The sequence below is a fragment of the Pollachius pollachius genome, assembly GCF_949987615.1.
Source record: "Pollachius pollachius genome assembly, chromosome: 1".
NCBI lineage: Eukaryota > Metazoa > Chordata > Actinopteri > Gadiformes > Gadidae > Pollachius > Pollachius pollachius.
This window is the reverse complement of record NC_136934.1, coordinates 22168550-22193139: the sequence shown is the minus strand read 5'-3', so window position 1 is coordinate 22193139 and position 24590 is coordinate 22168550. Positions and strand designations below refer to the sequence as shown.

Here is a 24590-nt window from a genome sequence, read left to right as displayed (position 1 = left end):
AATTCGGGGTTATTTGTATATCAACACGGCGGATGCGCGCGCAGATCGCCGTGTTGTTTGAGCGGTTGCCATAGTAATCTCCCTGTGATTAATTTGCAGTTGCTGTGTTGCAAGCTTACTGTTACATTAAACTGTAATCAGAAAATGCGGTTATATGCTATAGACCCTATAGTATCTGTCGTATAAAGGCTGGGACGAATTTCAAATTATAAATATGTACACTTTGTTTTGAAAGTATAGACCGGCGCAATTCCCATTGAAACGAATGGCGCAGTGATTATTCATCAAAACGAGAGCTGTTAAATTGTGAAAATGAATTAAACTGTAATGAGACAACGCGGTTATAGGCTATAGACCCTAGCGTATCTGTGGTATAAAGGCTGATACGAATTTCGAATTATAAATATGTACAATCCATAATGTTAGCTCTCTGGCTCATAGCTCAGCGGACTAGAATACCTCATACAATCATTGCTTGTTGGCCGGAAACGGAAAGGGGGGCTGTTCACGTTTGGTTGTAGTCTTTTCGCTCGGTTCGCCGTCTCATTAATAGGGCTAGAACCGATTAATTTAACCATCTCTAACTTATACCTAAACCTTAAACATTTCTAACCTGATACCCAAACTTAACACCTAATACCTAAATTTAACCATTTCTAACCTGATACCCAACCTAACCATCTCTAACCTAATACCTCAACTTAACCATCTCTAACCTAGCGAACGTAACTATCTCTAACCGTATACTGGTATAAGAGATGAATACGTAAAGGTATTAGGTTAGAGATGGTTAAGTGAAGGTATTGGGCTAGAAATGGTTAGTTTAGGTCCAACCATCCTTAACTTTGTGCCTAAACTAGCCATTTCAAACCTTACATTCAAACTTAACCATCTCTAACCGAATGTATAAACGTAACCATTACCAATAAAATTACTTATTAATCATTGTCGACCTTCACCTGAGCGTAATTTGCGAAAGGTGTCTTAAAGTCTTCAAAGTAAAAATAAAGAAATAGGGTCCATCTAATGCATGTAGAAGTGCGGTCCTGGTTTGAGAGATTTCTCTGGTATCCTCTGTCACTCAGCTCTGAGTGATCGTTTTGTGGAGGACGACCAAGTCTTGTCAAATGGTACAGCTAACCAAACAACTACAAAGTAAATTGAGATTACTCAGGTCACAAGAATGAGTCACACAGAAAATGAATGTGGTTTTAAACACAACACACAATTTTTAAACCCAATATTTAGGATTGAATTTATTATTACATAAGTTCAGATATTCAATTGATAACAGTGGAATCATTAAAGTGGCATGAACAGTGACTGATACAACTATAGCATAATGGTCTAGCTAAAACACAGCATTTTTTTAAAAATACAAATATGGTGAACTTCAGGCAGTTAAGTGCATTTAATGTAACTGTCTGGGTGAACATATATTCATTCTGTAGTTAAATAATCTCAACAAAGAATAAGGGATTTAGCTATTACATTCGTGCAAATCATCTCTTTTTGAGTCGTCTCCTCTCGAGTCCTCTCAAGTCATAACCGCCTCTCGAGTCCTAGCCGCCTCTCAGCCGTCCGTTCAGGTAGATGGTGCTGCCCTCTTTCACATTATAGGACTCCAGTGTACGACTTCCGTCGTCCATCTGCTTGGATTCATGCGTCAGCCTTTGTTGGTCCTCGGCCACCTTCTCCCGCTGTTTCACCTTGAGCTTGAAGCCCGCCACCGTCTCCCCAGGTCGGACGGTGTAGGTCTGAGTCTGGCCGTTCAGCGTTCTCAGGAACACTTGGATGTTGCTGGGCTCCTTGGCCAGCAAGAAGATATTGGCGCCGGGTGACACACCATAGGCACTCAGAGATGTTAAGGGATTGTCGAGAATTATTTTCTCCCCGTCGTTGTCGTAGAAAAGCTTCTGACTCTCCGGGGAGAGTCGAGACCTTTGAGAGAGGAGGTCTTTCAGCGAGCCCACGGTGGTCCCTGGAGCCACGGTGAGAGGGTGAGACTCCCCGTTAAGAAGAGTGATTGTGATGTCCATGACCAACTGCTTCTGGGGAGGAAATAAAAACCATTTAGACTTATTTCCAACTTGTAGCTCTTCTAATCATACTATAGACTTAATAATATACACTTGAACTTACCTCAAAGTCTGTAAACTGGATGATGGATATGTGCTACTTGGTGATAAACTTGTGTTCTCCATATCAGCAGTGATGCTGTGGGTTTATATAGCCTCGACTAGTTTCGTTTTCCAAACGACTTCAGTTTCGTTTGTCCAATTCGAATATTCGAGAAATAGGAAGAAACCTATTGCTTGTATTGGATCATAGTTGTGTACATGCAATACCTCGTTCGCGTCGCGTTCAAACAGTGGATGGCTCGCGGTATAAATGGGTATTGAAGATTTTATGAAGTTAAATGTTATGCAGGGACGATTCTAGGTTCTGACTTTTGGGGGGGGGCCAGCCCCCAGGAAGCCACAGGGGTATATGAAGTATATAAAGGTGTGTGTGTGGGGGGGATTTTGGAGGAAAGGATTAAACACATTTTGGTTAGACTCTAGCTCTTAAAGAATAAATAAATATAACTTTTTTCATCTAAGTTATAGACAACACTGTTATAAATGTATTATTATTATTTTATTATCCAGGATTTTTCTTATGTTCTGCCCAGGATTCTGTGACTTTTATTTTCTTAGTTACTATGCTGGTGCATGTCTTAGCCAATAGATGGCAGTGTGAGCTAAATAATAAAGTTCTGAACCACTAAAGTGATGAAAGGAAGAAAAACTGTTTGGATGAAGGAATAATCAAATGTACGTGAAATCTGTAATAAAAAATTGAGGTTTAATCAATTTCCTTTGGGTAATTTTCGCTCAAAATTGACCATATTTTCTCTCTTTTTTTTTTACACAGTTACTGAAACACATTGGTTTTCAAAGTAAACTATACATGGTAAATATGGAAAATGGATACAAAAAATGTGAGGACAAAGTAAAATGCGAACTTCAAAACAAATTTTGTTTTATTGAAATCGGAATATTGTATCAACATTAATTTTTATAAAACTTGTGATGCAAAAAAATCAACAAGTACAACATATAATAGACTAATACTATGAGAAAAAGACCACTATGCCGGGAGCACTAAACTATGTCGCCTCACTATCAGGGACCCATACATTTTTATAAATTGTATCAACATACATTTTTATAAAACTCGTGATGCAAAAAAATCAACAAGTGAAACGTGTACAAGGCTGATACTATGAGAAACAGACATCTATTTCGGGAGCACTAAACTATGTCGCCTCACTTTCAGGGAGGCAAATGTATCAATCAATCGTTCAGGATCTATTTTCTCAACATCACTCTCAACAGACATGCTTATCATGCTACGCACCATTACAAGCCTCTGCCGACTAAAACATGAAGCAATTCAAGAAGAGGCATAGATAGAATCGGGTGGGCTTCAGTCTACCCAAAAAAGGTCTAGCTTCGCCACTGATGTTATGTATATTAAAGTGTCAATTCATGAATGAACTAAGATGAGAAATGTATGTGCTGCTATGTATTGATGTGATGTGATCATTGTTTTTATAGTTGTCCATAAGGAAAGTAATAATTAACAAACTAATGTGGTCTTTTGTTAATTCCAGGAGATGATTGTACCCACTGTTTTCCCCTACTTAAAATTGTTTAGCTCTGTATGCCTTATCATTGTGTAAGACCACCTCCAACTTATGTTGTTTATTTCTATTCTTCTTTTGTTTTGGTGAGGTTTGTTCCTTTCTTTTCTTAGTCAGCCGGGGCTGGGAGAACGTAGAGGGTAGTAGGCTATAGCAGTGTTTCTCAACCGGGGTGCCGCGGCACCCTGGGGTGCCGTGTGGCCTCCTCAGGGGTGCCGCAGAAACATGGCTGACATTGGCTAATAACATGAAATCGAAATAAATATATAATTTTGAAAACTTCTTCTAGCTTTAACATGTAGTTAAGTAAATTGAGGCCACACATCAGAGAAAATAGTTAAGATTAATTTTCTAACGCCGAAGCCGCAATCAGTGTTTGGGACGCAGCCTGTATGACGTCTACAAATTGGTTACTTTTGTTTACAGCGCGCGATATCAGGAGCGCGCGATATCAACTCAACACAACGCCCGTTGTGTGTGTCGCGGTTATTTTAGCAATGTATAGGTTTTTGAAAAGAAAAGCTCCAGAGACTGATCCATCTGAATCTGAGCCCTGAACATCATCCTCGAGTGGCCATTCAGTGAAGGAGACCTTCAGCAAGACCAAAGAAAAGAAAAGACAGTACGATGACAGTTACCTCACTTTCGGGTTCATCTTCACCGGCGACTCGTCATGCCCTCTACCGCTGTGCCTGCTATGTGGTATGACATTGTCCAACAAGGCCATGGTACCCAGCAAGTTGAAAAGACATCTGACGACCAATCACCCATCACATGCCAACCAAAGCAGGGACTATTTTGTTCGTTTGAAAAGTCAACATAGCAGACAGGAGCAGGTGATGTTCAAGAGTGCTAACGTCTCAAAAAATGCACTGGAGGCTAGCTACCTGGTAGCCGAAATAATAGCTAAGGCTAAAAAGCCTCACACGATCGCCGAATCAGTGATAGTGCCAGCCTGTACGGCTATTGTTAACAAAATGTTAGGGCCACAAGCAGCTGAAGAAATTGCAAAGGTGCCACTTTCGAACTCTACCATTGGAAGGCGCATTAATGACATGTCGGCAGACATTGAAGACGTGGTCTTAGAGAAAATCAGACTAAGTGGTAAATTCTCTTTACAAGTTGATGAATCAACAGACGTGAGTGGCCACGCTCAGCTTTTGGGATTTGTGAGATTTATCGATGGAGGAGAAATTCGTGATAATTTTTTATTTTGCAAGTGTTTGCCGCACAACACAACGGGAGAGGAAATATACCGTGTAACAACAGAGTACCTTGAACAGGGAGGTCTAAGTTGGAGAAATTGTAACAGCGTTTGCACCGATGGCGCTGCTGCGATGACCGGCAATGCCAAAGGTTTCATCAGCAGGATCAGAGCACAAAACCAACATGTTCGCACCACGCATTGTTTCCTTCACAGAGAGGCACTAGTTGCAAAGACTTTGCCAAAAGAACTTTCCGATGTACTGGACGGGGCAGTGGGCATAGTTAATTTCATAAAGGCACGGCCGTTGAAGTCACGTCTTTTTTCCATCCTATGTAACGAAATGGGAGCCGAGCATCAGAGCTTGTTGTTGCACACGGCTGTCCGCTGGCTTTCACGCGGAAAGGTTTTGGACAGGCTGTACGAGTTAAGAGAAGAGCTCCGAGTGTTTCTATCAGGAGAGAATTCTGCATATGCAGAGTTAATTGCAGATGCACAATGGTGCGCTAAACTCGCATACCTGGCTGATATCTTTAAGCACCTCAATGAACTTAAATCTAAAATGCAAGGTAAAGAGGAAAATCTTCTGAGCTCCTCAGACAAATTGCGTGGCTTCAAGTCAAAACTCACTCTCTGGCGCTCTTGTGTGAAACAGGGGAACGTTGCGATGTTTCCTCTGTACAATGAACATTCAAACAGCAAAAAAAAATCCGGCCTTATATCTCAGCATCTGCAAACCCTTGACGAGAGATTTAATAAGTATTTTCCAGCGGAGACCTTTGCTGGTTTTGACTGGGTCCGTGACCCTTGGAATTCGTGCGCTCTGGAGAGCGCAGCAGACCTGCCAATGCAGGCACAGGAGCAGCTGGCAGAGATGAGAGAAGATCGTACATTACGGATGCAATTTCAAGATATGGCATTGGATACATTTTGGATATCTTTGGAAAAGGAATACCCAACATTGTCAAGTAGCGCCGTTGACATACTGTTACCCTTTGCCACGACATACTTGTGTGAACTGAGCTTTTCGACCTTAACTTGCATCAAGAACAAGTACAGAGAACGCCTGAGAGCTGTGGACCAGGAGCTACGTGTGTGTCTCTCATCCATTCCTGCAAGAATAGAGCGGTTGTGTGCTTCCTCGCAGGCCCAAGTCTCTCACTGAGTGTAAGTCACACTCCTCTGTGTGTGTGTGTGTGTGTGTGTGTGTGTGTGTGTGTGTGTGTGTAATTTAGGATTAAAAGTATATATATGTAAATAGTTAGTTAAAATGTGCACTGGCCTGCTGTTATCACCTCCCTTATCTAATTTAAAACCAGTATAAATAACCATAATAAAACGATTTGTTTAATAAAAAATGTGTAAAAAGTGTGTAAAAAGTGGGTGTGGGTGTGTGGATGGGTGGGTGTGTGGATGGGTGGGTGGGTGGGTGTGCGTGTTGTAGTATGCATTTGTTATGCATGTGTTATGCATATGTACATGTGTTATGCATTTGTTGGTCTTCAGAGACAGTATGTATTTGAATGTTAATCTATATTAAAAAAAAAAAAAAGAAAGAAAGAAAGTTTGGGGTGCCTTGAGATTTTTCATTCATGTAAAGGGTACCGTGACTGACAAAAGGTTGAGAAACACTGGGCTATAGCATATACATGTTCAGCGCAATGGGTCTGTTTTGGCTGTAGCCACTGCTGTTTGTACTGAGGCCTTTACTAATCTGTTTGTGTGCAGTGATATTAACCTACTGATTGTGTTGAAATATCAGTGGATTAATTGTAACATTCCTGTTCTGTGGTATATAATTAACTGTGTGACTAAGGGCGGACCCCTTTCCTCATTTTTATAGAAGTGATTGTACCCATTTGTGGGTTGATTGTCGTATACTTTACTTTTCTTTTTGTAGCAAAGACAAACTCAATTAAAGTGCATTATTTTTGTACATCGTCTCCTCCCTCATTCATTAAATTGAATACCTGATAGGGGGAATACTGTATTACACCTTGGGTCGGAAACTCTGATACTTATTGATAGTGTTAAGTTGGTTTTGGTTACATATTGTAGCGCCGGTCAGGGAGAGACGGAAGAATGAGACGGGAGACAGGTTTCAACCGCTAGTACCACTCTCGCGCCCCTTACACCGCACGACTGCGACAGTTGGTTCTTTAATTTTAACAGCGAACATAACAGAAACACGGGACACCTGACCAACACACACAACACTCTCACTAATGGTCCCGATCACACAACGATGGAACAACACACAATTAATAAAGACCCCAAACCCGTTAACCCCAACAACAGAACAAATCAACAAAACCCCTTTTGTCAACTGACAACCCCAACCCCAACTCCCAGAATCCCCCGCGGCTCCGGAACATGGCGCCCACACCCGTGGTCGCCACACAGCCCCCACCTCAGGGGTCAGACGTCCCGACGACCCCATGATCCGTCACATAGTCCCTTAAGTGTTCAGGGGGCCGGCGCCGCCGGTTCGGCCGCTGAAACCCCCCAGAGGCGGCAGCCGCAGGGCCAACGGCCCCACCCGGGGAGCCGGCAGGGACGGAGGAGCCGCCAGGGGAACCGCGAGGCGTTCCTCCTTCCTCACCAGCAACAACCGGGGCGAGGGGGCGGTACGGCAAGAGTCTGTCCTGGTGCAACACCACCACCCGCCCCCGAGCGCCCGGCATCCGCAGCCGGTACACCACCTCGGACACTCTGTCGAGGATTTCTCCCGGCCCCTGCCAGTGGCTCCGCAGTTTGGGGCGGACCCCCCTCTTTCTGACGGGGCAGTACACCCACACCCTGTCCCCGGGTGTGAACGCTCGTCCCCGGCAGCGAGTGTCATAGCCCCTCTTCTGTCTCACCCCGGAGGCAGCCTGAGCCTGGCGGGTGTAGTCGTGGACCACCAGCAGGCGATCCCTCAGCCTGCGGAAATAGTCCATAGCCGCACCCCCGGCGAGCTCAGGCTCAGGCGGGGACCCGAACACCAAGTCCACCGGTGTCCGGAGCTCCCGCCCGAACATGAGGGCAGCCGGAGTGCAGTGACTGGATTCCTGCACCGCCGTCCGATAGGACCACAGGACCAGGGGCAGGTGACGGTCCCAGTCCCGCTGGTGCTGGCTGGTGAGGATGGCGAGCTGGGTGGCCAGGGTGCGGTTAAACCGCTCCACCAACCCGTCACTCTGGGGATGGAGCGGCGTCGTCCTCGTCTTGTGCACCCCCAGCCGCCGGCAGACCTCTCCAAAGACCTGGGACTCGAAGTTCCGCCCCTGGTCGCTGTGGAGCTCAGCAGGGACCCCGAAACGGGCAAACATCTCCTCCACCAGCCTCTCCGCGGTGGTGGCAGCGCTCTGATCCGGCACCGCATACGCCTCTGGCCATTTGGTGAAGTAGTCCATGGCCACGAGGACGTAGCGGTTGCCAGAGTCGGTGACTGGAAACGGCCCCAGGACGTCGACCCCCACCCGTTCCATCGGTGCTCCCACCAGGTACTGCTGGAGCGGGGCTTGGGAACGCTGGGCAGGTCCTTTCTGCGCCGTGCAGGTGTCGCAGCAGTGGACGTGCAGCTCAACGTCCCGTCGACAGCCCGGCCAGTAGAACCGCCCCCGCAGGCGATGCAGGGTCTTGGCGTTTCCGTAGTGCCCCGCCCCCACCGAGCCGTGGACCAGCTGCAGCACCTGGGGACGAAGCACACGGGGCACCAACAGCTGCAGGATGTCGCCCTTCCCCCTAGGGTCCCGCCAGCGGCGGTGGACCACCCCGTTGTGGAGCTGGAAGCATCCCCACTGGGAGTGGTAGGCCTTCACCTCAGGCCCTCGTGCCGACACCTCCGGCCAGCTGGGGCGCTGCCCCGCCTCCAGCCAGTCCCTCACCAACGCCAGGGTCTCGTCGGCCCGCTGCTGCTGCTCCAGCTGACTCGCCGTCAGCAGGAGCCACCCCTCCGCCTCCCCGATAGTCTGGTCAGCCTCGGTGGTCTGGAGAGCCGCCACCATCGGAGACTCGTGGGCCCGCTCCTCCTGGCGCAGGCAGTAGCGACACTCCAGGACTGCACAGGGCCGTCGGGAGAGTGCGTCAGCATTGCTGTGGAGCCGCCCTGCCCGATGCTGGATCTCGAAGTCGTACTCCTGCAAAACTTCCAGCCATCGAGCCACCTGGCCCTCAGGGTTCTTAAAACTGAGGAGCCAGGTGAGGGACGCGTGGTCGGTGCGGATCAGGAAGCGCCTGCCATGCAGGTACGGCCTGAAATGCCGCACGGCCAGAACCACAGCCAACAGCTCCCGTCGGGTCACGCAGTAATTGCGCTCCGCCTGAGAGTGCGGCTGAAGTAGGCGACGGGACGTTCCCCCTCCCCCACTCCCTGGGAGAGGACCGCACCGACCCCCACGTTACTGGCATCGGTGTCGAGGACGAAAGGCCGACCAGAGTCGGGGTAAGCCAGGACCGGGGCCTCGGTGAGCACCGCCTGAAGTCGGGCGAAGGCCGTGGCGCAGGCGTTGTCCCAGACGTACGGCCGGCCCGCCTCGGTTAAACGGTGGAGGGGGCTGGCGACCGTAGCAAAGTGCCGGACGAACCGGCGGTAGTACCCCGCCAGGCCCAGAAAACTCCGCAGTTCGCCGGCGTTGGTGGGGGTCGGCCAGTCCCGGACCGCAGCCGCCTTGGCCGGGTTAGTGGCTACGCCATGCTTGTTCACCACGTGCCCCAAGAACAGCGTTTCCCTGGACAGCAGGGAACGCGAAACTGCCACAGCCCCTGTCCAATGGTGAACGCAGTCTTAGGTCTGGCCTCGGGCGCCAACTCCACCTGCCAGTAGCCGCTACGCAGCTCCAGGGAGCTGAACCAGCTTGACCCCCCGATGTAGTCCAGGGCGTCGTCGATCCGTGGAAGCGGGTACGAGTCCTTCCGAGTGACTTCGTTAAGGCGCCGGTAGTCCACACAGAATCTCCAGCTACCGTCCTTTTTTTTTTACCATGACGGCCGGGGCCGCCCATGGGCTGGACGAGGGCTCGATCACTCCCCCGGCAGCCATCTCGCGGACCTTGTCCTCCGCCGCCTGGCGCTTGGCTAGTGCTAATCGGTGGGGCCGCAGGCGGATGGGCCGGGCAGAGCCGGTGTCGATGGTATGCTGCACCAGCCCTGTCCGCCTGCAGTCCTCATCCCGAGCCGCGAAAATGTCCCCGTACTCCTCGAGTAACAGCCTCAGCTGCCGACTCTGCTGTACGTCGAGGCCAGCTCCACTGCGCAGCCACAGCGCATTGACGGCCTCGGCGGTCTCAGGGGAAGGAAAAGCGGCAGACACAGAGCCGCGGGGAATGCAGGGACCGGGCAGAGGCTGAGGCTCCCGGGGCATAACCTGGCGACTACTCCGCTGGCCGCCAGAGCCCCCGTGCCCCCCCCGTCCGGACTGGAGCGCCACAGTCTCCGCGCCGACGGTGATGGTCGCTCCAGCCATGTCCAACCTGGCACCCCAACGGTTCAGTAGGTCCAGGCCGATTATGCACGAGTCCCGGATGTCGGCGAGCCAAAACTCGTGCATGACCTCCCGGTCACCCACTCGGACGGCCAGCCGCTTCCTTCCCCCAGCAGGGAAGTCGGGGTAGCCCCGCTGGGCGTAGAGCAGTACATCGGCTGCGTAGGCCCCCAACCGTTCCCCCTCCCGGCGGCGGCGGCTGGTCAGCAACTCCCGGCTGTGGGCCACGACCCCCCGCTGTCCGAAACGCCTCTCCAAGGCTAGGGTCAGGGCCCGGAGGTCCTGCTGGTCTGCTGGGGCCAGGTCCAGCAGAACCTGCAACGCCTTTCCCTCCAAGGCTAGGGCAAGCTGGGCGGCGGACTCGTACATAGCCCAGCCGTAGTACTGCGCGGCGATCCTCAGCTGCGCCAGGTAAGGCTCCAGCGGTGTCTCCCCGGAAAATTTGGGCAGCCTGGCCACCAGGTGGCGGCCGATCGCCGCCGATCCTGTGGCACCACCAACGGCCGCTGTGTGGCACTGCGCCGCCGTCGAGCAGAGCCATTCCGAGTCTTCCTCCTTCGGACGCTCCAGTTTGAATAATGGGTTATTCTCCATAATCCCAGTTCTGACACCAATGTAGCGCCGGTCAGGGAGAGACGGAAGAATGAGACGGGAGACAGGTTTCAACCGCTAGTACCACTCTCGCGCCCCTTACACCGCACGACTGCGACAGTTGGTTTTTTAATTTTAACAGCGAACATAGCAGAAACACGGGACACCTGACCAACACACACAACACTCTCACTAATGGTCCCGATCACACAACGATGGAACAACACACAATTAATAAAGACCCCAAACCCGTTAACCCCACTTAACCCCAACAACAGAACAAATCAACAAAACCCCTTTTTGTCAACTGACAACCCCAACCCCAACTCCCAGAATCCCCCGCGGCTCCGGAACATGGCGCCCACACCCGTGGTCGCCACAATATATAGGTTTTATAGTTCATGTGTCTTACAACGGCCGTATTTCTATGCCGTTTTATGTCCGTGAATAGCAGTGTTGTGCCTGAACGCGTTCATTGAACGATAGTTCATGAACTCGTTCATATTTTGGGCGAACGTTAACTGAACGTACTGTATTACTGCCTGATGAACATTACTGTGAACTCGTTCTGTGAGACAACGCGGTTATAGGCTATAGACCCTAGCGTATCTGTGGTATAAAGGCTGATACGAATTTCGAATTATAAATATGTACAATCCATAATGTTAGCTCTCTGGCTCATAGCTCAGCGGACTAGAATACCTCATAGAATCATTGCTTGTTGGCCGGAAACGGAAAGGGGGGCTGTTCACGTTTGGTTGTAGTCTTTTCGCTCGGTTCGCCGTCTCATTAATAGGGCTAGCACCGATTAATTTAACCATCTCTAACTTATACCTAAACCTTAAACATTTCTAACCTGATACCCAAACTTAACACCTAATACCTAAATTTAACCATTTCTAACCTGATACCCAAACTAAACCATCTCTAACCTAATACCTCAACTTAACCATCTCTAACCTAGCGAACGTAACTATCTCTAACCGTATACTGGTATAAGAGATGAATACGTAAAGGTATTAGGTTAGAGATGGTTAAGTGAAGGTATTGGGCTAGAAATGGTTAGTTTAGGTCTAACCATCCTTAACTTTGTGCCTAAACTAGCCATTTCAAACCTTACATTCAAACTTAACCATCTCTAACCGAATGTATAAACGTAACCATTACCAATAAAATTACTTATTAATCATTGTCGACCTTCACCTGAGCGTAATTTGCGAAAGGTGTCTTAAAGTCTTCAAAGTAAAAATAAAGAAATAGGGTCCATCTAATGCATGTAGAAGTGCGGTCCTGGTTTGAGAGATTTCTCTGGTATCCTCTGTCACTCTGCTCTGAGTGATCGTTTTGTGGAGGACGACCAAGTTTTGTCAAATGGTACAGCTAACCAAACAACTACAAAGTAAATTGAGATTACTCAGGTAACAAGAATGAGTCACACAGAAAATGAATGTGGTTTTAAACACAACACACCATTTTTAAACCCAATATTTAGGATTGAATTTATTATTACATAAGTTCAGATATTCAATTGATAACAGTGGAATCATTAAAGTGGCATAAACAGTGACAGATACAACTATAGCATAATGGTCTAATTAAAACCCAGCATTTTTTTACACAAATATGGTGAACTTCAGGCAGTTAAGTGCACTTAATGTCTGTCTGGGTGAACATGTATTCATTCTGAAGTTAAATAATCTCAACAAAGAATAAGGGATTTAGCAATCACATTCGTTCAAATCATCTCTTTTTGAGTCGTCTCCTCTCGAGTCCTCTCAAGTTATAGCCGCCTCTCGAGTCCTAGCCGCCTCTCAGCCGTCCGTTCAGGTAGATGGTGCTGCCCTCTTTCACATTATAGGACTCCAGTGTACGACTTCCGTCGTCCATCTGCTTGGATTCATGCGTCAGCCTTTGTTGGTCCTCGGCCACCTTCTCCCGCTGCTTCACCTTGAGCTTGAAGCCCGCCACCGTCTCCCCAGGTCGGACGGTGTAGGTGTGGGTCTGGCCGTTCAGTGTTCTCAGGAACACTTGGATGTTGGTGGGCTCCTTGGCCAGCAGGAAGATATTGGCGCCGGGTGACACACCATAGGCACTCAGAGATGTTAAGGGATTGTCGAGAATTATTTTCTCCCCGTCGTTGTCGTAGAAAAGCTTCTGACTCTCCGGGGAGAGTCGAGACCTTTGAGACAGGAGGTCTTTCAGCGAGCCCACGGTGGTCCCTGGAGCCACGGTGAGAGGGTGAGACTCCCCGTTAAGAAGAGTGATTGTGATGTCCATGACCAACTGCTTCTGGGGAGGAAATAAAAACCATTTAGACTTATTTCCAACTTGTAGCTCTTCTAATCATACTATAGACTTAATAATATACACTTGAACTTACCTCAAAGTCTGTCAGCTGGATGATGGATATGTGCTACTTGGTGATAAACTTGTGTTCTCCATATCAGCAGTGATGCTGTGGGTTTATATAGCCTCGACTAGTTTCGTTTTCCAAACGACTTCAGTTTCGTTTGTCCAATTCGAATATTCGAGAAATAGGAAGAAACCTATTGCTTGTATTGGATCATAGTTGTGTTCATGCAATACCGGAGTAATGGCGAATATCAACAACATAGAGATCAATACATGCCGTAAGCTTACACACGTTGTGTTGTTTAACATTTCAGTGTATCGGTCGTCTAATGCCTGGTTGTTTACATTGGCGGTAGTACGTACATGCTCCCTCGTTCGCGTCGCGTTCAAACAGTGGATGGCTCGCGGTATAAATGGGTATTGAAGATTTTATGAAGTTAAATGTTATGCAGGGACGATTCTAGGTTCTGACTTTTGGGGGGGCCCAGCCCCCAGGAAGCCACAGGGGTATATGAAGTATATAAAGGTGTGTGTGGTGGGGGGGATTTTGGAGGAAAGGATTAAACACATTTTGGTTAGACTCTAGCTCTTAAAGAATAAATAAATATAACTTTTTTTATCTAAGTTATAGACAACACTGTTATAAATGTATTATTATTATTTTATTATCCAGGATTTTTCTTATGTTCTGCCCAGGATTCTGTGACTTTTATTTTCTTAGTTACTATGCTGGTGCATGTCTTAGCCAATAGATGGCAGTGTGAGCTAAATAATAAAGTTCTGATCCACTAAAGTGATGAAAGGAAGAAAAACTGTTTGGATGAAGGAATAATCAAATGTATGTGAACTCTGTAATAAAAAATTGAGGTTTATTCAATTTCCTTTGGGTAATTTTCGCTCAAAATTGACCATATTTTCTCTCTTTTTTTTTACACAGTTACTGAAACACATTGGTTTTCAAAGTAAACTATACATGGTAAATATGGAAAATGGATACAAAAAATGTGAGGACAAAGTAAAATGCGAACTTCAAAACAAATTTTGTTTTATTGAAATCGGAATATTGTATCAACATTCATTTTTATAAAACTTGTGATGCAAAACAATCAACAAGTACAACATATAATAGACTAATACTATGAGAAACAGACCACTATGCCGGGAGCACTAAACTATGTCGCCTCACTTTCAGGGAGGCAAATGTATCAATCAATCGTTCAGGATCTATTTTCTCAACATCACTCTCAACAGACATGCTTGTCATGCTACGCACCATTACAAGCCTCTGCCGACTAAAACATGAAGCAATTCAAGAAGAGGCATAGATAGAATCGGGTGGGCTTCAGCCTACCCAAAAAAGGTCTAGCTTCGCCACTGATGTTATGTATATTAAAGTGTTAATTCATGAATGAACTAAGATGAGAAATGTATGTGCTGCTATGTATTGATGTGATGTGATCATTGTTTTTATAGTTGTCCATAAGGAAAGTAATAATTAACAAACTAATGTGGTCTTTTGTTAATTCCAGGAGATGATTGTACCCACTGTTTTCCCCTACTTAAAATTGTTTAGCTCTGTATGCCTTATCATTGTGTAAGACCACCTCCAACTTATGTTGTTTATTTCTATTCTTCTTTTGTTTTGGTGAGGTTTGTTCCTTTCTTTTCTTAGTCAGCCGGGGCTGGGAGAACGTAGAGGGTAGTAGGCTATAGCATATACATGTTCAGCGCAATGGGTCTGTTTTGGCTGTAGCCACTGCTGTCTGTACTGAGGCCTTTACTAATCTGTTTGTGTGCAGTGATATTAACCTACTGATTGTGTTGAAATATCAGTGGATTAATTGTAACATTCCTGTTGTGTGGTATACTATTAACTGTGTGACTAAGGGCGGACCCCTTCCCTCATTTTTATAGAAGTGATTGTACCCATTTGTGGGTTGATTGTCGTATACTTTACTTTTCTTTTTGTAGCAAAGACAAACTCAATTAAAGTGCATTATTTTTGTACATCGTCTCCTCCCTCATTCATTAAATTGAATACCTGATAGGGGGAATACTGTATTACACCTTGGGTCGGAAACTCTGATACTTATTGATAGTGTTAGGTTGGTTTTGGTTACATATATAGGTTTTATAGTTCATGTGTCTTACACCGGCCGTATTTCTATGCCGTTTTATGTCCGTGAATAGCAGTGTTGTGCCTGAACGCGTTCATTGAACGATAGTTCATGAACTCGTTCATATTTTGGGCGAACGTAAACTGAACGTACTGTATTACTGCCTGATGAACATTACTGTGAACTCGTTCATTCTGGTATCTGTGAACGGCACGCTCACTTGGTTTAAATTCGGGGTTATTTGTATATCAACACGGCGGATGCGCGCGCAGATCGCCGTGTTGTTTGAGCGGTTGCCATGGTAATCTCCCTGTGATTAATTTGCAGTTGCTGTGTTGCAAGCTTACTGTTACATTAAACTGTAATCAGAAAATGCGGTTATATGCTATAGACCCTATAGTATCTGTCGTATAAAGGCTGGGACGAATTTCAAATTATAAATATGTACACTTTGTTTTGAAAGTATAGACCGGCGCAATTCCCATTGAAACGAATGGCGCAGTGATTATTCATCAAAACGAGAGCTGTTAAATTGTGGAAAATGATTTAAACTGTAATGAGACAACGCGGTTATAGGCTTTAGACCCTAGCGTATCTGTGGTATAAAGGCTGATACGAATTTCGAATTATAAATATGTACAATCCATAATGTTAGCTCTCTGGCTCATAGCTCAGCGGACTAGAATACCTCATAGAATCATTGCTTGTTGGCCGGAAACGGAAAGGGGGGCTGTTCACGTTTGGTTGTAGTCTTTTCGCTCGGTTCGCCGTCTCATTAATAGGGCTAGAACCGATTAATTTAACCATCTCTAACTTATACCTAAACCTTAAACATTTCTAACCTGATACCCAAACTTCACACCTAATACCTAAATTTAACCATTTCTAACCTGATACCCAACCTAACCATCTCTAACCTAATACCTCAACTTAACCATCTCTAACCTAGCGAACGTAACTATCTCTAACCGTATACTGGTATAAGAGATGAATACGTAAAGGTATTAGGTTAGAGATGGTTAAGTGAAGGTATTGGGCTAGAAATGGTTAGTTTAGGTCCAACCATCCTTAACTTTGTGCCTAAACTAGCCATTTCAAACCTTACATTCAAACTTAACCATCTCTAACCGAATGTATAAACGTAACCATTACCAATAAAATTACTTATTAATCATTGTCGACCTTCACCTGAGCGTAATTTGCGAAAGGTGTCTTAAAGTCTTCAAAGTAAAAATAAAGAAATAGGGTCCATCTAATGCATGTAGAAGTGCGGTCCTGGTTTGAGAGATTTCTCTGGTATCCTCTGTCACTCAGCTCTGAGTGATCGTTTTGTGGAGGACGACCAAGTCTTGTCAAATGGTACAGCTAACCAAACAACTACAAAGTAAATTGAGATTACTCAGGTCACAAGAATGAGTCACACAGAAAATGAATGTGGTTTTAAACACAACACACAATTTTTAAACCCAATATTTAGGATTGAATTTATTATTACATAAGTTCAGATATTCAATTGATAACAGTGGAATCATTAAAGTGGCATAAACAGTGACAGATACAACTATAGCATAATGGTCTAGCTAAAACACAGCATTTTTTTAAAAATACAAATATGGTGAACTTCAGGCAGTTAAGTGCATTTAATGTAACTGTCTGGGTGAACATATATTCATTCTGTAGTTAAATAATCTCAACAAAGAATAAGGGATTTAGCAATTACATTCGTGCAAACCATCTCTTTTTGAGTCGTCTCCTCTCGAGTCCTCTCAAGTCATAGCCGCCTCTCGAGTCCTAGCCGCCTCTCAGCCGTCCGTTCAGGTAGATGGTGCTGCCCTCTTTCACATTATAGGACTCCAGTGTACGACTTCCGTCGTCCATCTGCTTGGATTCATGCGTCAGCCTTTGTTGGTCCTCGGCCACCTTCTCCCGCTGTTTCACCTTGAGCTTGAAGCCCGCCACAGTCTCCCCAGGTCGGACGGTGTAGGTGTGGGTCTGGCCGTTCAGCGTTCTCAGGAACACTTGGATGTTGGTGGGCTCCTTGGCCAGCAAGAAGATATTGGCGCCGGGTGACACACCATAGGCACTCAGAGATGTTAAGGGATTGTCGAGAATTATTTTCACCCCGTCGTTGTCGTAGAAAAGCTTCTGACTCTCCGGGGAGAGTCGAGACCTTTGAGAGAGGAGGTCTTTCAGCGAGCCCACGGTGGTCCCTGGAGCCACGGTGAGAGGGTGAGACTCCCCGTTAAGAAGAGTGATTGTGATGTCCATGACCAACTGCTGCTGGGGAGAGGTAAATAAAAGCATGTTAGAGTGATTGATTTTCAAATTGACAGCCCTGCTAATCATACTTAACAAGCAAAAATAGCATAGCCTACATTTGAACTTACCTCGGGTTAAAAGTCTTTGAAGAGCAGTATGATGAATGTGTACGACTCGGTGAGAAACTTGTTACCTCCACATCAGCTGTTGCTGTGGGTTTATAAAGCCTCCACTAAGTTTCGTTTTCCAACTTTGATCACATGACGATCCGTTTCGTTTCACCGAATCGAACATTCGAGTCATAGACAGAAACCGATTGCTTCGTATTGATTTCTTGTTTTTGATCGATTTTGAGCGAGTTAGTTTATCCTAGAATTGCGTTGCCAATTATGTCTAGGTCAAGGTCTACTTTAATAAACGGTCTAGTTTAGGTATGAGGTTACAGAGGATCACGTTTAGGTGTAGGCCTATGGTTAAGTTTAGGAAATAGGCTGGAGATGAGGTTAAGTTTGAGTTCATTTCCTATTTCCTTTTTGTTGTCCACCTGTCTGCCTATGGGTCGCAGTAGACTAAATAAGTAGGCCTACATCTAGAAAGTACCCCAATATCACTTCATTATCAACTTCCTTGTCATGTTGTTAGACAATTTTAGGTTTCTGTTTTTGACTATGCATAAATTAAGTTTCATTTAGTCATATTGGGTGTACCATAGATACCAATGATTCATACCATAAACGCGCCTCACGCGGACACAGATCACGTTATAAATTATATCTAATCTATTTATAACATAGGAATCGCCTCTGGGTACCTGAACTCGTGCTGTGTTAATTGATTGTAATCACCACTATGGGAGGATACATAAACTTCCGAGTTGCACTACATAAACTTCCGATGATTCAGGAACACACCATTAGTTTATGTATCCTCCCATAGTGGTGATTACAATCAATTAACACAGGACGGGTTCAAGTACCCAGAGGCGATTCCTATGTTATAAATAGATAAGATATCATTTATAACGTGATCTGTGTCCGTGATATTGGGGTACTTTCTAGATGTAGGCTTACTTATTTAGTCTACTGCGACCCATAGGCAGACAGGTGACTAAAATAATTGTGTTCATTCACAAAATCATATAGTAAGAATCCCAAGAAAAAGGACAGTAACTTTCCTTCAGCTACTAATGTAATAACTAATGAGTGAATCTGTTACAGGACATATAGGTTAAACATCTGAAATCCTGCACTTGGCAGTTAATGGAATTAACTGCTGTTAATACCACCTCTGGTGGAAATATATCAATTTATTTGCCGATATTCTAAACAATATTGAATGTTGTTCTGTATTCAACCCGTACCTGCTTTGATATCCAAATGTCCCCTTTTATCTTAGTTCTCATTGCCATCTGTTGGCTATGCAAGGAATTACAAATGACAACCATTCTTCTGAAAAAACAGTGGATTGATGATGTTTTTAATAGAAATAAATGCTGTCTTTAGGGCTATTTAACAGGTGGGGATTGTATAATGGTGCGTGGCCAGAGTCCAACTGTTGAACATTTATTAAATTGTCTGTAAACCATTCCATTTTCTAATGTATTACAATGTCATACACACACAAAGACCAGATATACATATATAAATAACATGTTCAGCTGAATCAAAACTCAGAGTGTTTCAACATGGACACCCTCTCCTCCCGCCTTGGAAGTGGAATGTTTCCTGTGGACAAAAACAACAAAAAGCTTAGAAAAAAAGCAATTTCTGATAACAAACTAACTAGATGTCGATTGGAAGTGGACGTTTTTTTTCCTACCCGGAGGTGCAACAAAGTACTCCTCCACTGTGGTGTTTGAAAGTGGAAGCAGCTTCTCTGCACAATCCCCTTCAGTCACTGTATCGCCTCTCAGGAAGAGCTGCCTGAGAATCACATCAGGTTCAAAGCCTTTTCAGACACATGACAAATTTGTGAATACTCTTCGGTATTTCTTAGGTATTTAATGTGTATATGAATCCATGCATTTATTTAGCAGATGCTGGTGCTCAAGGTGACTTGTACTCAAGGTGGACTTGAGTACCAGCAATCGCTCAAGACCTGAATAGACCAAAGTCTCCATTGGAGCCGGCAGTGCAACACATTGCCCAACTGCTCTTAATTGAAGTCATCAGATCTGCATGCTCATAAGGGAAAACATTCAGAAACCCATTCAGTTAAAAGGCTGTAGGGTACACAACAGCTCTACAGATCTTTTCAGCCAAACGATTAAGTCACTTTGAGCACCAGCATCTGCTAAATAAATACAAGCTCAGGAGGTAGAGCGGGTTGGCTGGTAAGGTTACCAGCGTGTCGAGGTTGCCCAGAGCAAAGAACCTCACCCTAATTGCTCCTGACGAGCTGGCTGTCGCCCTGAAGGGGTTGACACCTCCGTCGGTGTGTGAATATGTGAATGAATAGTGGTAAGTCGCTTTGGATAAAAGCGTCAGCAAAATTCCCTAAATGTATTCATTCAATAATGACTGCTTAAATCACATAGGCTAATGCATGTGCTGTGTGTCATGGACCGGTTATTATTGTATTCCTAGCAGAATAGTCCATTATACCTGTGTTCCAGGACTGAATCCATGGGCTCTACTCCACTTGTATCCACCATATTAAGCTGATCCGCAAACCGTATGGCTCTCTCCAGGCAGACCAGACCCTCTTTGGTGCGGAAGTCAACCAGGGCTAGTCTCTCCAGTTTGTCCACCAAATCGGACGGGACTTGTGGCAACTTGAAAAAAATAACGTTTGTTTTAGATTTATTTTCAATCTTATGTCAAGTATGGTGGTGTATTATACAAGATCATGACAGTTATTTGGTTACCGATGGGATCCGGTCTTCTCCCAGGGATTCCCACGTTGGGACCTTTGGTACCTAAATCAGGGACAACGTTAAATGGTGATACACCGGGCATTAAACATTTAACTCCAGCCATTGAATTACCTTTGAGTTGTGTTTATTAGAACTGTACAGCCGTGCGACCGTTACTGGTCGACTCTGTGTGTTTCTTGTTTTCCTCAAGGTCTTCACGTTTGTTGACAACATATTGTCGGTTCTGGAAGCATAATACGGGCATAATAAGGGCAGTTTTATGTTCAACTGCACTCTGTGTCCACATATCTGATGAATCCCAAGCATATTCAGTAAAACTGGCTGACTTATGGTTGATAATGTAGCTCAATGTTGAGTAACCTACATTTATAGTAACAAATGCTACTAGCAAAAGCTATTAGCTAACGCTGAAAATAACGTAGCTTAACGAAGAGTGGAGGTGGAGCCTATTCAATTCAGCAATAGTTTAAGATGTAACAGCATAATATACGTCTTTGAGCGCCCGGATAGCTCAGTCGGTAGAGCATCAGACTTTTAATCTGAGGGTCCAGGGTTCAAGTCCCTGTTCGGGCGGACTTTTTTTTTTCAAAACGAATTTTCTCCGACAATTATAGACCTATGACGTTCCGTTTATAGCGTCAAATCATGTATTAAGTAGGCTAGATAAAGCTTATGATACGAGAAAAACCTTATAGAATATATATCCATTTGCTCGATTTCCCGTTGTCTGTTAAACATATTTCAAGCCAAGTGATTGTCGGTTTGAATTTCTAAAATAATTAGTCATATTAATTACTCGTCTTCTTTATATTGAAATACACTTTATTTCAGATTGTCTTATTTTGAGAAAAGTCAACCAATCGGGCCTCAGCAAGCTTTGCTTATCAGCCTTGATCCGTTAAGTCTTTTAAAAAACATATTCACCCGAACAGGGACTTGAACCCAGGACCCTAAGATTTATAGTCTGATGCTCTACCGACTTAATTCTATCGGGGTCTCATATCACTTTGTTGAGCATTACTTATGAAAAAGGGATGCTTGTAGGTTATCAGAGTCCATGCTTCTCAATATAGACCGGCCTTGTGACGTAGACACTTGCATGGTTGACTCTGCCGTCGGTGTGTCAGTGTGTATTGACCGATCTTTTATCCAAAGTCGCTTTGGATAAAAGCGTCTGCTGAATGCCTGAATTGTAAAATAACAATTCAACAACATTATCCCTCCTTATTAGACGGGTGTGTAGGATGAAGCTTGAGATCCGTGAGCCAGAGACCTTTACAGAATGTCCAAAGTCCCTCAGAGATGGTGAGGAGCAACATTGTGAAAGGGAAAGATAAATATGTACTTTCAAAGATTTTCTTCCGTGAATTCATTTCAGCACGTAGAGCTGGTTGAATTATGAAGGCATGAAGGAACTAAGAGATTGTTGGAAACGCAAGTTATAGGCTGTAACTAGTTGAGTGTGATTTTCTGTGTGTGTCCCTGCATGTGAGACCAAATTCTCCCCCAGCAAGGGCGTAGGAACCAGGGGGGACGGAGGGGACGTGTGCCCTCCAATATTGGAGACAGGCGCATCTGTCCCACCTAAAAATGATACCGGGGGAGAAAAATATTTTATTTTATTTTGAAAGCGCAACACAGCGTCTTGTCACCGCTTCTTATTGTAAAAAACTGGATGATTGAGCGTGCAATTAAAGAATTGATTTGATATTTATCAGTTCATTACTGCCATTCAAAATGTGTTTTCCTTTACATTTACAAATGTATCTTTTTAGTAGAATAAAATATATTTGTGAATTTTTTCAGTGTAGTTAATTTATGATATATTTCTGTTTAAACCATTAACGGATCTGTCAGGTGTCCGATAGGTGTCCCCCCCAATGTTAAACTCATTCCTACGCCCCTGCCCCCCAGAATATGGAAGCTGGCGCTGACCCTGCAAAAACAAAAGTCCTGTCTTTTGTGTTCAGATCATTTATATTTTGCCTTTTAAAACAGCATACTCTTTAATTAATAGCTTATTATACTTACCCTTATCTGTAAAGGCAGCACGGAAAAACTATACAACAGACATCACAATTAATCTTCATTGCACGTGAGCATTATTCCTTTCTATTAGAATATCCCCAAAATACATATGCCTAAGTGATTGGGGAAGGAACTCTCTTAAAAAAAAAAACAGAATCATTTTATAAAAACATATACCATTTAATATGCCATTTTAAATATAATTTGTTTTACCACAAACATTCAGAACTAAACACCAGCAAGGTTATAGTTTTAAAAACAAAAGCAGAAGTTGAATGAATAAATAAACACCTAGATGTTAGCAAATCATTTCATTTTACAAAATAAATGCCTTTTTCAGAAGGAACCACTGATATTAATTGCAATTAATCTCATCACATTCATGAAAACAACACTTCACACAATAAACGACTTGTGGCTAGACTATAAATATTCCTCAACGTTACATCAGCCGTTAAAGAGTGGAAAGCACGTCTACATTTCATTTAAAAAAGCTACTTCAATGGGAAGGCACTCGCCCTAAACCATAGCAGCATCCCGTCTTCTGTCGTTTTGTTTAAGGATTGTGTTCTTAGCTTTAAAAACAAGTTTGGCCTATGTGTAATGTGCAGAGGAAACCACCTGCCATTCAACCATGGTCAACGTGTACACATTACATTTTTGCAAATAGTGATTCTCTGTCATTTCACATGTTTCTTTTGTAATATCTGTGATAAGAAAAATAGTGTCATAAGTTATCTGAGGCAACATGATTTCAGTCATTCTCATCTAGTTCCCACATTTACTGTGTATGCCGATAATAATAATCACACAATAATAATAATAATAATAATGGCTATATAAATGAATGAAATGCAGTGTTTCCTTAATGATTTTTCCAGCAGCAGTGCTTTGGTTTGTGTAAGTTGCACTATGTCGTGTGGTCGGGCCCACAGAGCTTCTGGTTGGATCCCTGATGCCAGTAGTGCTGGGCTGCATTCCAACAGCCACCATCTCATGTATTTTGCTCAAAATGTAACCTACTAGGAAAGCATGCAAGTGCACTATGCGCACAACCACATTCTTTTGGCATTATATAATCAAATACAGTTTTAAGTTAGCAGCTTGTAGCCATCCCTCCTTCTGGGTTTCATAATACTGTTGCTTCTGTTTTATACAATCTTATATGGAGGCTACTTATTATTAAAACCTACTTTTAGTCCATTCCTAAGATAATTCCACCTTTAGTGTTATCATGCAGTTTTTCTTCTTCTAGCTACTAGAATACTATTTTGCCATCAATATTTTCCACTAATGCCAATAATGAGGATGTAACGATTGAGCAGGGTGCAGTTGGGGGCACCCATGATATTTATGTTACTAAATAAAGCAAATTGCATTTGCGGCGCCCAACATAATTTCTAATAAAAACAAATGCAGGGTTGACTGCTGTGTTGCTAGTAGTCTAGCCGCTGTGCTGGGCCACTGCTGGATGCATGTAGGGAAACACTGAATTTAAGTCACAAAGGATGCCAGCAGCACTACATTAGAAACGTCATAAAATGATTGCCCTGATGTTGAAAAAAAATTACAATAATAGCGCTGTCAAAATGTCCTCATAATAGCTCTGTACAGAGATTACTAATTCACTTTGATATCAATGTAGTTATCTATAGTTCCTTTCATCTTCATAACCTAATTTTCTATTCTTTTTTTTGGGGGGGGGGGGTTACAGTACAATTCACACACAACATACACAGACATACTATTGGGTATAGGCAAGAGTGGGGCACAATGAGAACACAGAGTATCAGTAGTTACTGTATGTTAATACAACCTTACCATGTCACTCCTTCACTGCATCCTTCACATTGCTAGCATTATAACCAGAAGTCACGACTGCAGTGGAAAAGGTACACAGTGCATCTTCATATAGGACGCACAGGATCTCTCTGCACTGGGCCATAACCACAGGAATGGGGTTATTTTAACTATGTCTGTATTTAAGATGAAATGGGTTCTGAAATATAGAA

At 44.3% G+C, this 24590-nt stretch overlaps 4 protein-coding genes across 7 annotated transcripts; all 4 read right to left on the bottom strand.

Annotated features, from left to right (window-relative positions):
• Positions 1 to 1294: 1294 nt before the first annotated feature.
• LOC307079307 (polyubiquitin-like) lies at positions 1295 to 2228 on the bottom strand. Of its 2 annotated transcripts, none has more exons than XM_079741560.1 (2): positions 2143 to 2228; positions 1295 to 2048 (listed from the first exon to the last, which is right to left on the bottom strand). In XM_079741560.1, the coding sequence occupies exon 2, from the start codon at positions 2037 to 2039 to the stop codon at positions 1563 to 1565; it is 477 nt and encodes a 158-aa protein (XP_079597686.1). In that variant the 5' UTR covers positions 2040 to 2048; positions 2143 to 2228; the 3' UTR covers positions 1295 to 1562. The 2 variants fall into 2 exon arrangements, with proteins under 2 accessions (XP_079597686.1, XP_079597685.1); XM_079741559.1 differs by having other exon boundaries at positions 1295 to 2051; positions 2143 to 2213.
• A 10214-nt stretch (positions 2229 to 12442) lies between these two features.
• On the bottom strand, positions 12443 to 13796 carry LOC307084718 (polyubiquitin-like). 2 transcript variants are annotated; one of them, XM_079749202.1, is made up of 2 exons: positions 13328 to 13796; positions 12443 to 13233 (listed from the first exon to the last, which is right to left on the bottom strand). In XM_079749202.1, exon 2 carries the CDS (start codon positions 13222 to 13224, stop codon positions 12748 to 12750), a length of 477 nt encoding a protein of 158 aa, XP_079605328.1. In that variant the 5' UTR covers positions 13225 to 13233; positions 13328 to 13796; the 3' UTR covers positions 12443 to 12747. The 2 variants fall into 2 exon arrangements, with proteins under 2 accessions (XP_079605328.1, XP_079605327.1); XM_079749201.1 differs by having other exon boundaries at positions 12444 to 13236; positions 13328 to 13794.
• Positions 13797 to 16889: 3093 nt separating this feature from the next.
• On the bottom strand, positions 16890 to 18114 carry LOC307088086 (polyubiquitin-like). 2 transcript variants are annotated; one of them, XM_079753876.1, is made up of 2 exons: positions 17804 to 18114; positions 16890 to 17696 (listed from the first exon to the last, which is right to left on the bottom strand). In XM_079753876.1, exon 2 carries the CDS (start codon positions 17682 to 17684, stop codon positions 17208 to 17210), a length of 477 nt encoding a protein of 158 aa, XP_079610002.1. In that variant the 5' UTR covers positions 17685 to 17696; positions 17804 to 18114; the 3' UTR covers positions 16890 to 17207. The 2 variants fall into 2 exon arrangements, with proteins under 2 accessions (XP_079610002.1, XP_079610003.1); XM_079753877.1 differs by having other exon boundaries at positions 16890 to 17693; positions 17804 to 17894.
• Positions 18115 to 19221: 1107 nt separating this feature from the next.
• On the bottom strand, positions 19222 to 20938 carry gatc (glutamyl-tRNA amidotransferase subunit C). Its single transcript, XM_079753707.1, has 5 exons — positions 20662 to 20938; positions 20542 to 20592; positions 20279 to 20448; positions 19494 to 19597; positions 19222 to 19399 (listed from the first exon to the last, which is right to left on the bottom strand). The coding sequence occupies exons 1-5, from the start codon at positions 20854 to 20856 to the stop codon at positions 19338 to 19340; spliced, it is 582 nt and encodes a 193-aa protein (XP_079609833.1). The 5' UTR covers positions 20857 to 20938; the 3' UTR covers positions 19222 to 19337.
• Positions 20939 to 24590: the final 3652 nt, after the last annotated feature.

Bases quoted from the DNA above. Each gene is read 5' to 3' on its own strand.
- LOC307079307 (XM_079741560.1), bottom strand. From the start codon at position 2,039: ATGGACATCACAATCACTCTTCTTAACGGGGAGTCTCACCCTCTCACC.
- LOC307084718 (XM_079749202.1), bottom strand. From the start codon at position 13,224: ATGGACATCACAATCACTCTTCTTAACGGGGAGTCTCACCCTCTCACC.
- LOC307088086 (XM_079753876.1), bottom strand. From the start codon at position 17,684: ATGGACATCACAATCACTCTTCTTAACGGGGAGTCTCACCCTCTCACC.
- gatc (XM_079753707.1), bottom strand. From the start codon at position 20,856: ATGCTTGGGATTCATCAGATATGTGGACACAGAGTGCAGTTGAACATA. The intron at 20,593-20,661 runs GTAATTCAATGG...TCCCTGATTTAG, and splicing joins CTAATAAACACAACTCAAAG to GTACCAAAGGTCCCAACGTG. The intron at 19,598-20,278 runs GTATAATGGACT...TGTGATTCTCAG, and splicing joins GATTCAGTCCTGGAACACAG to GCAGCTCTTCCTGAGAGGCG.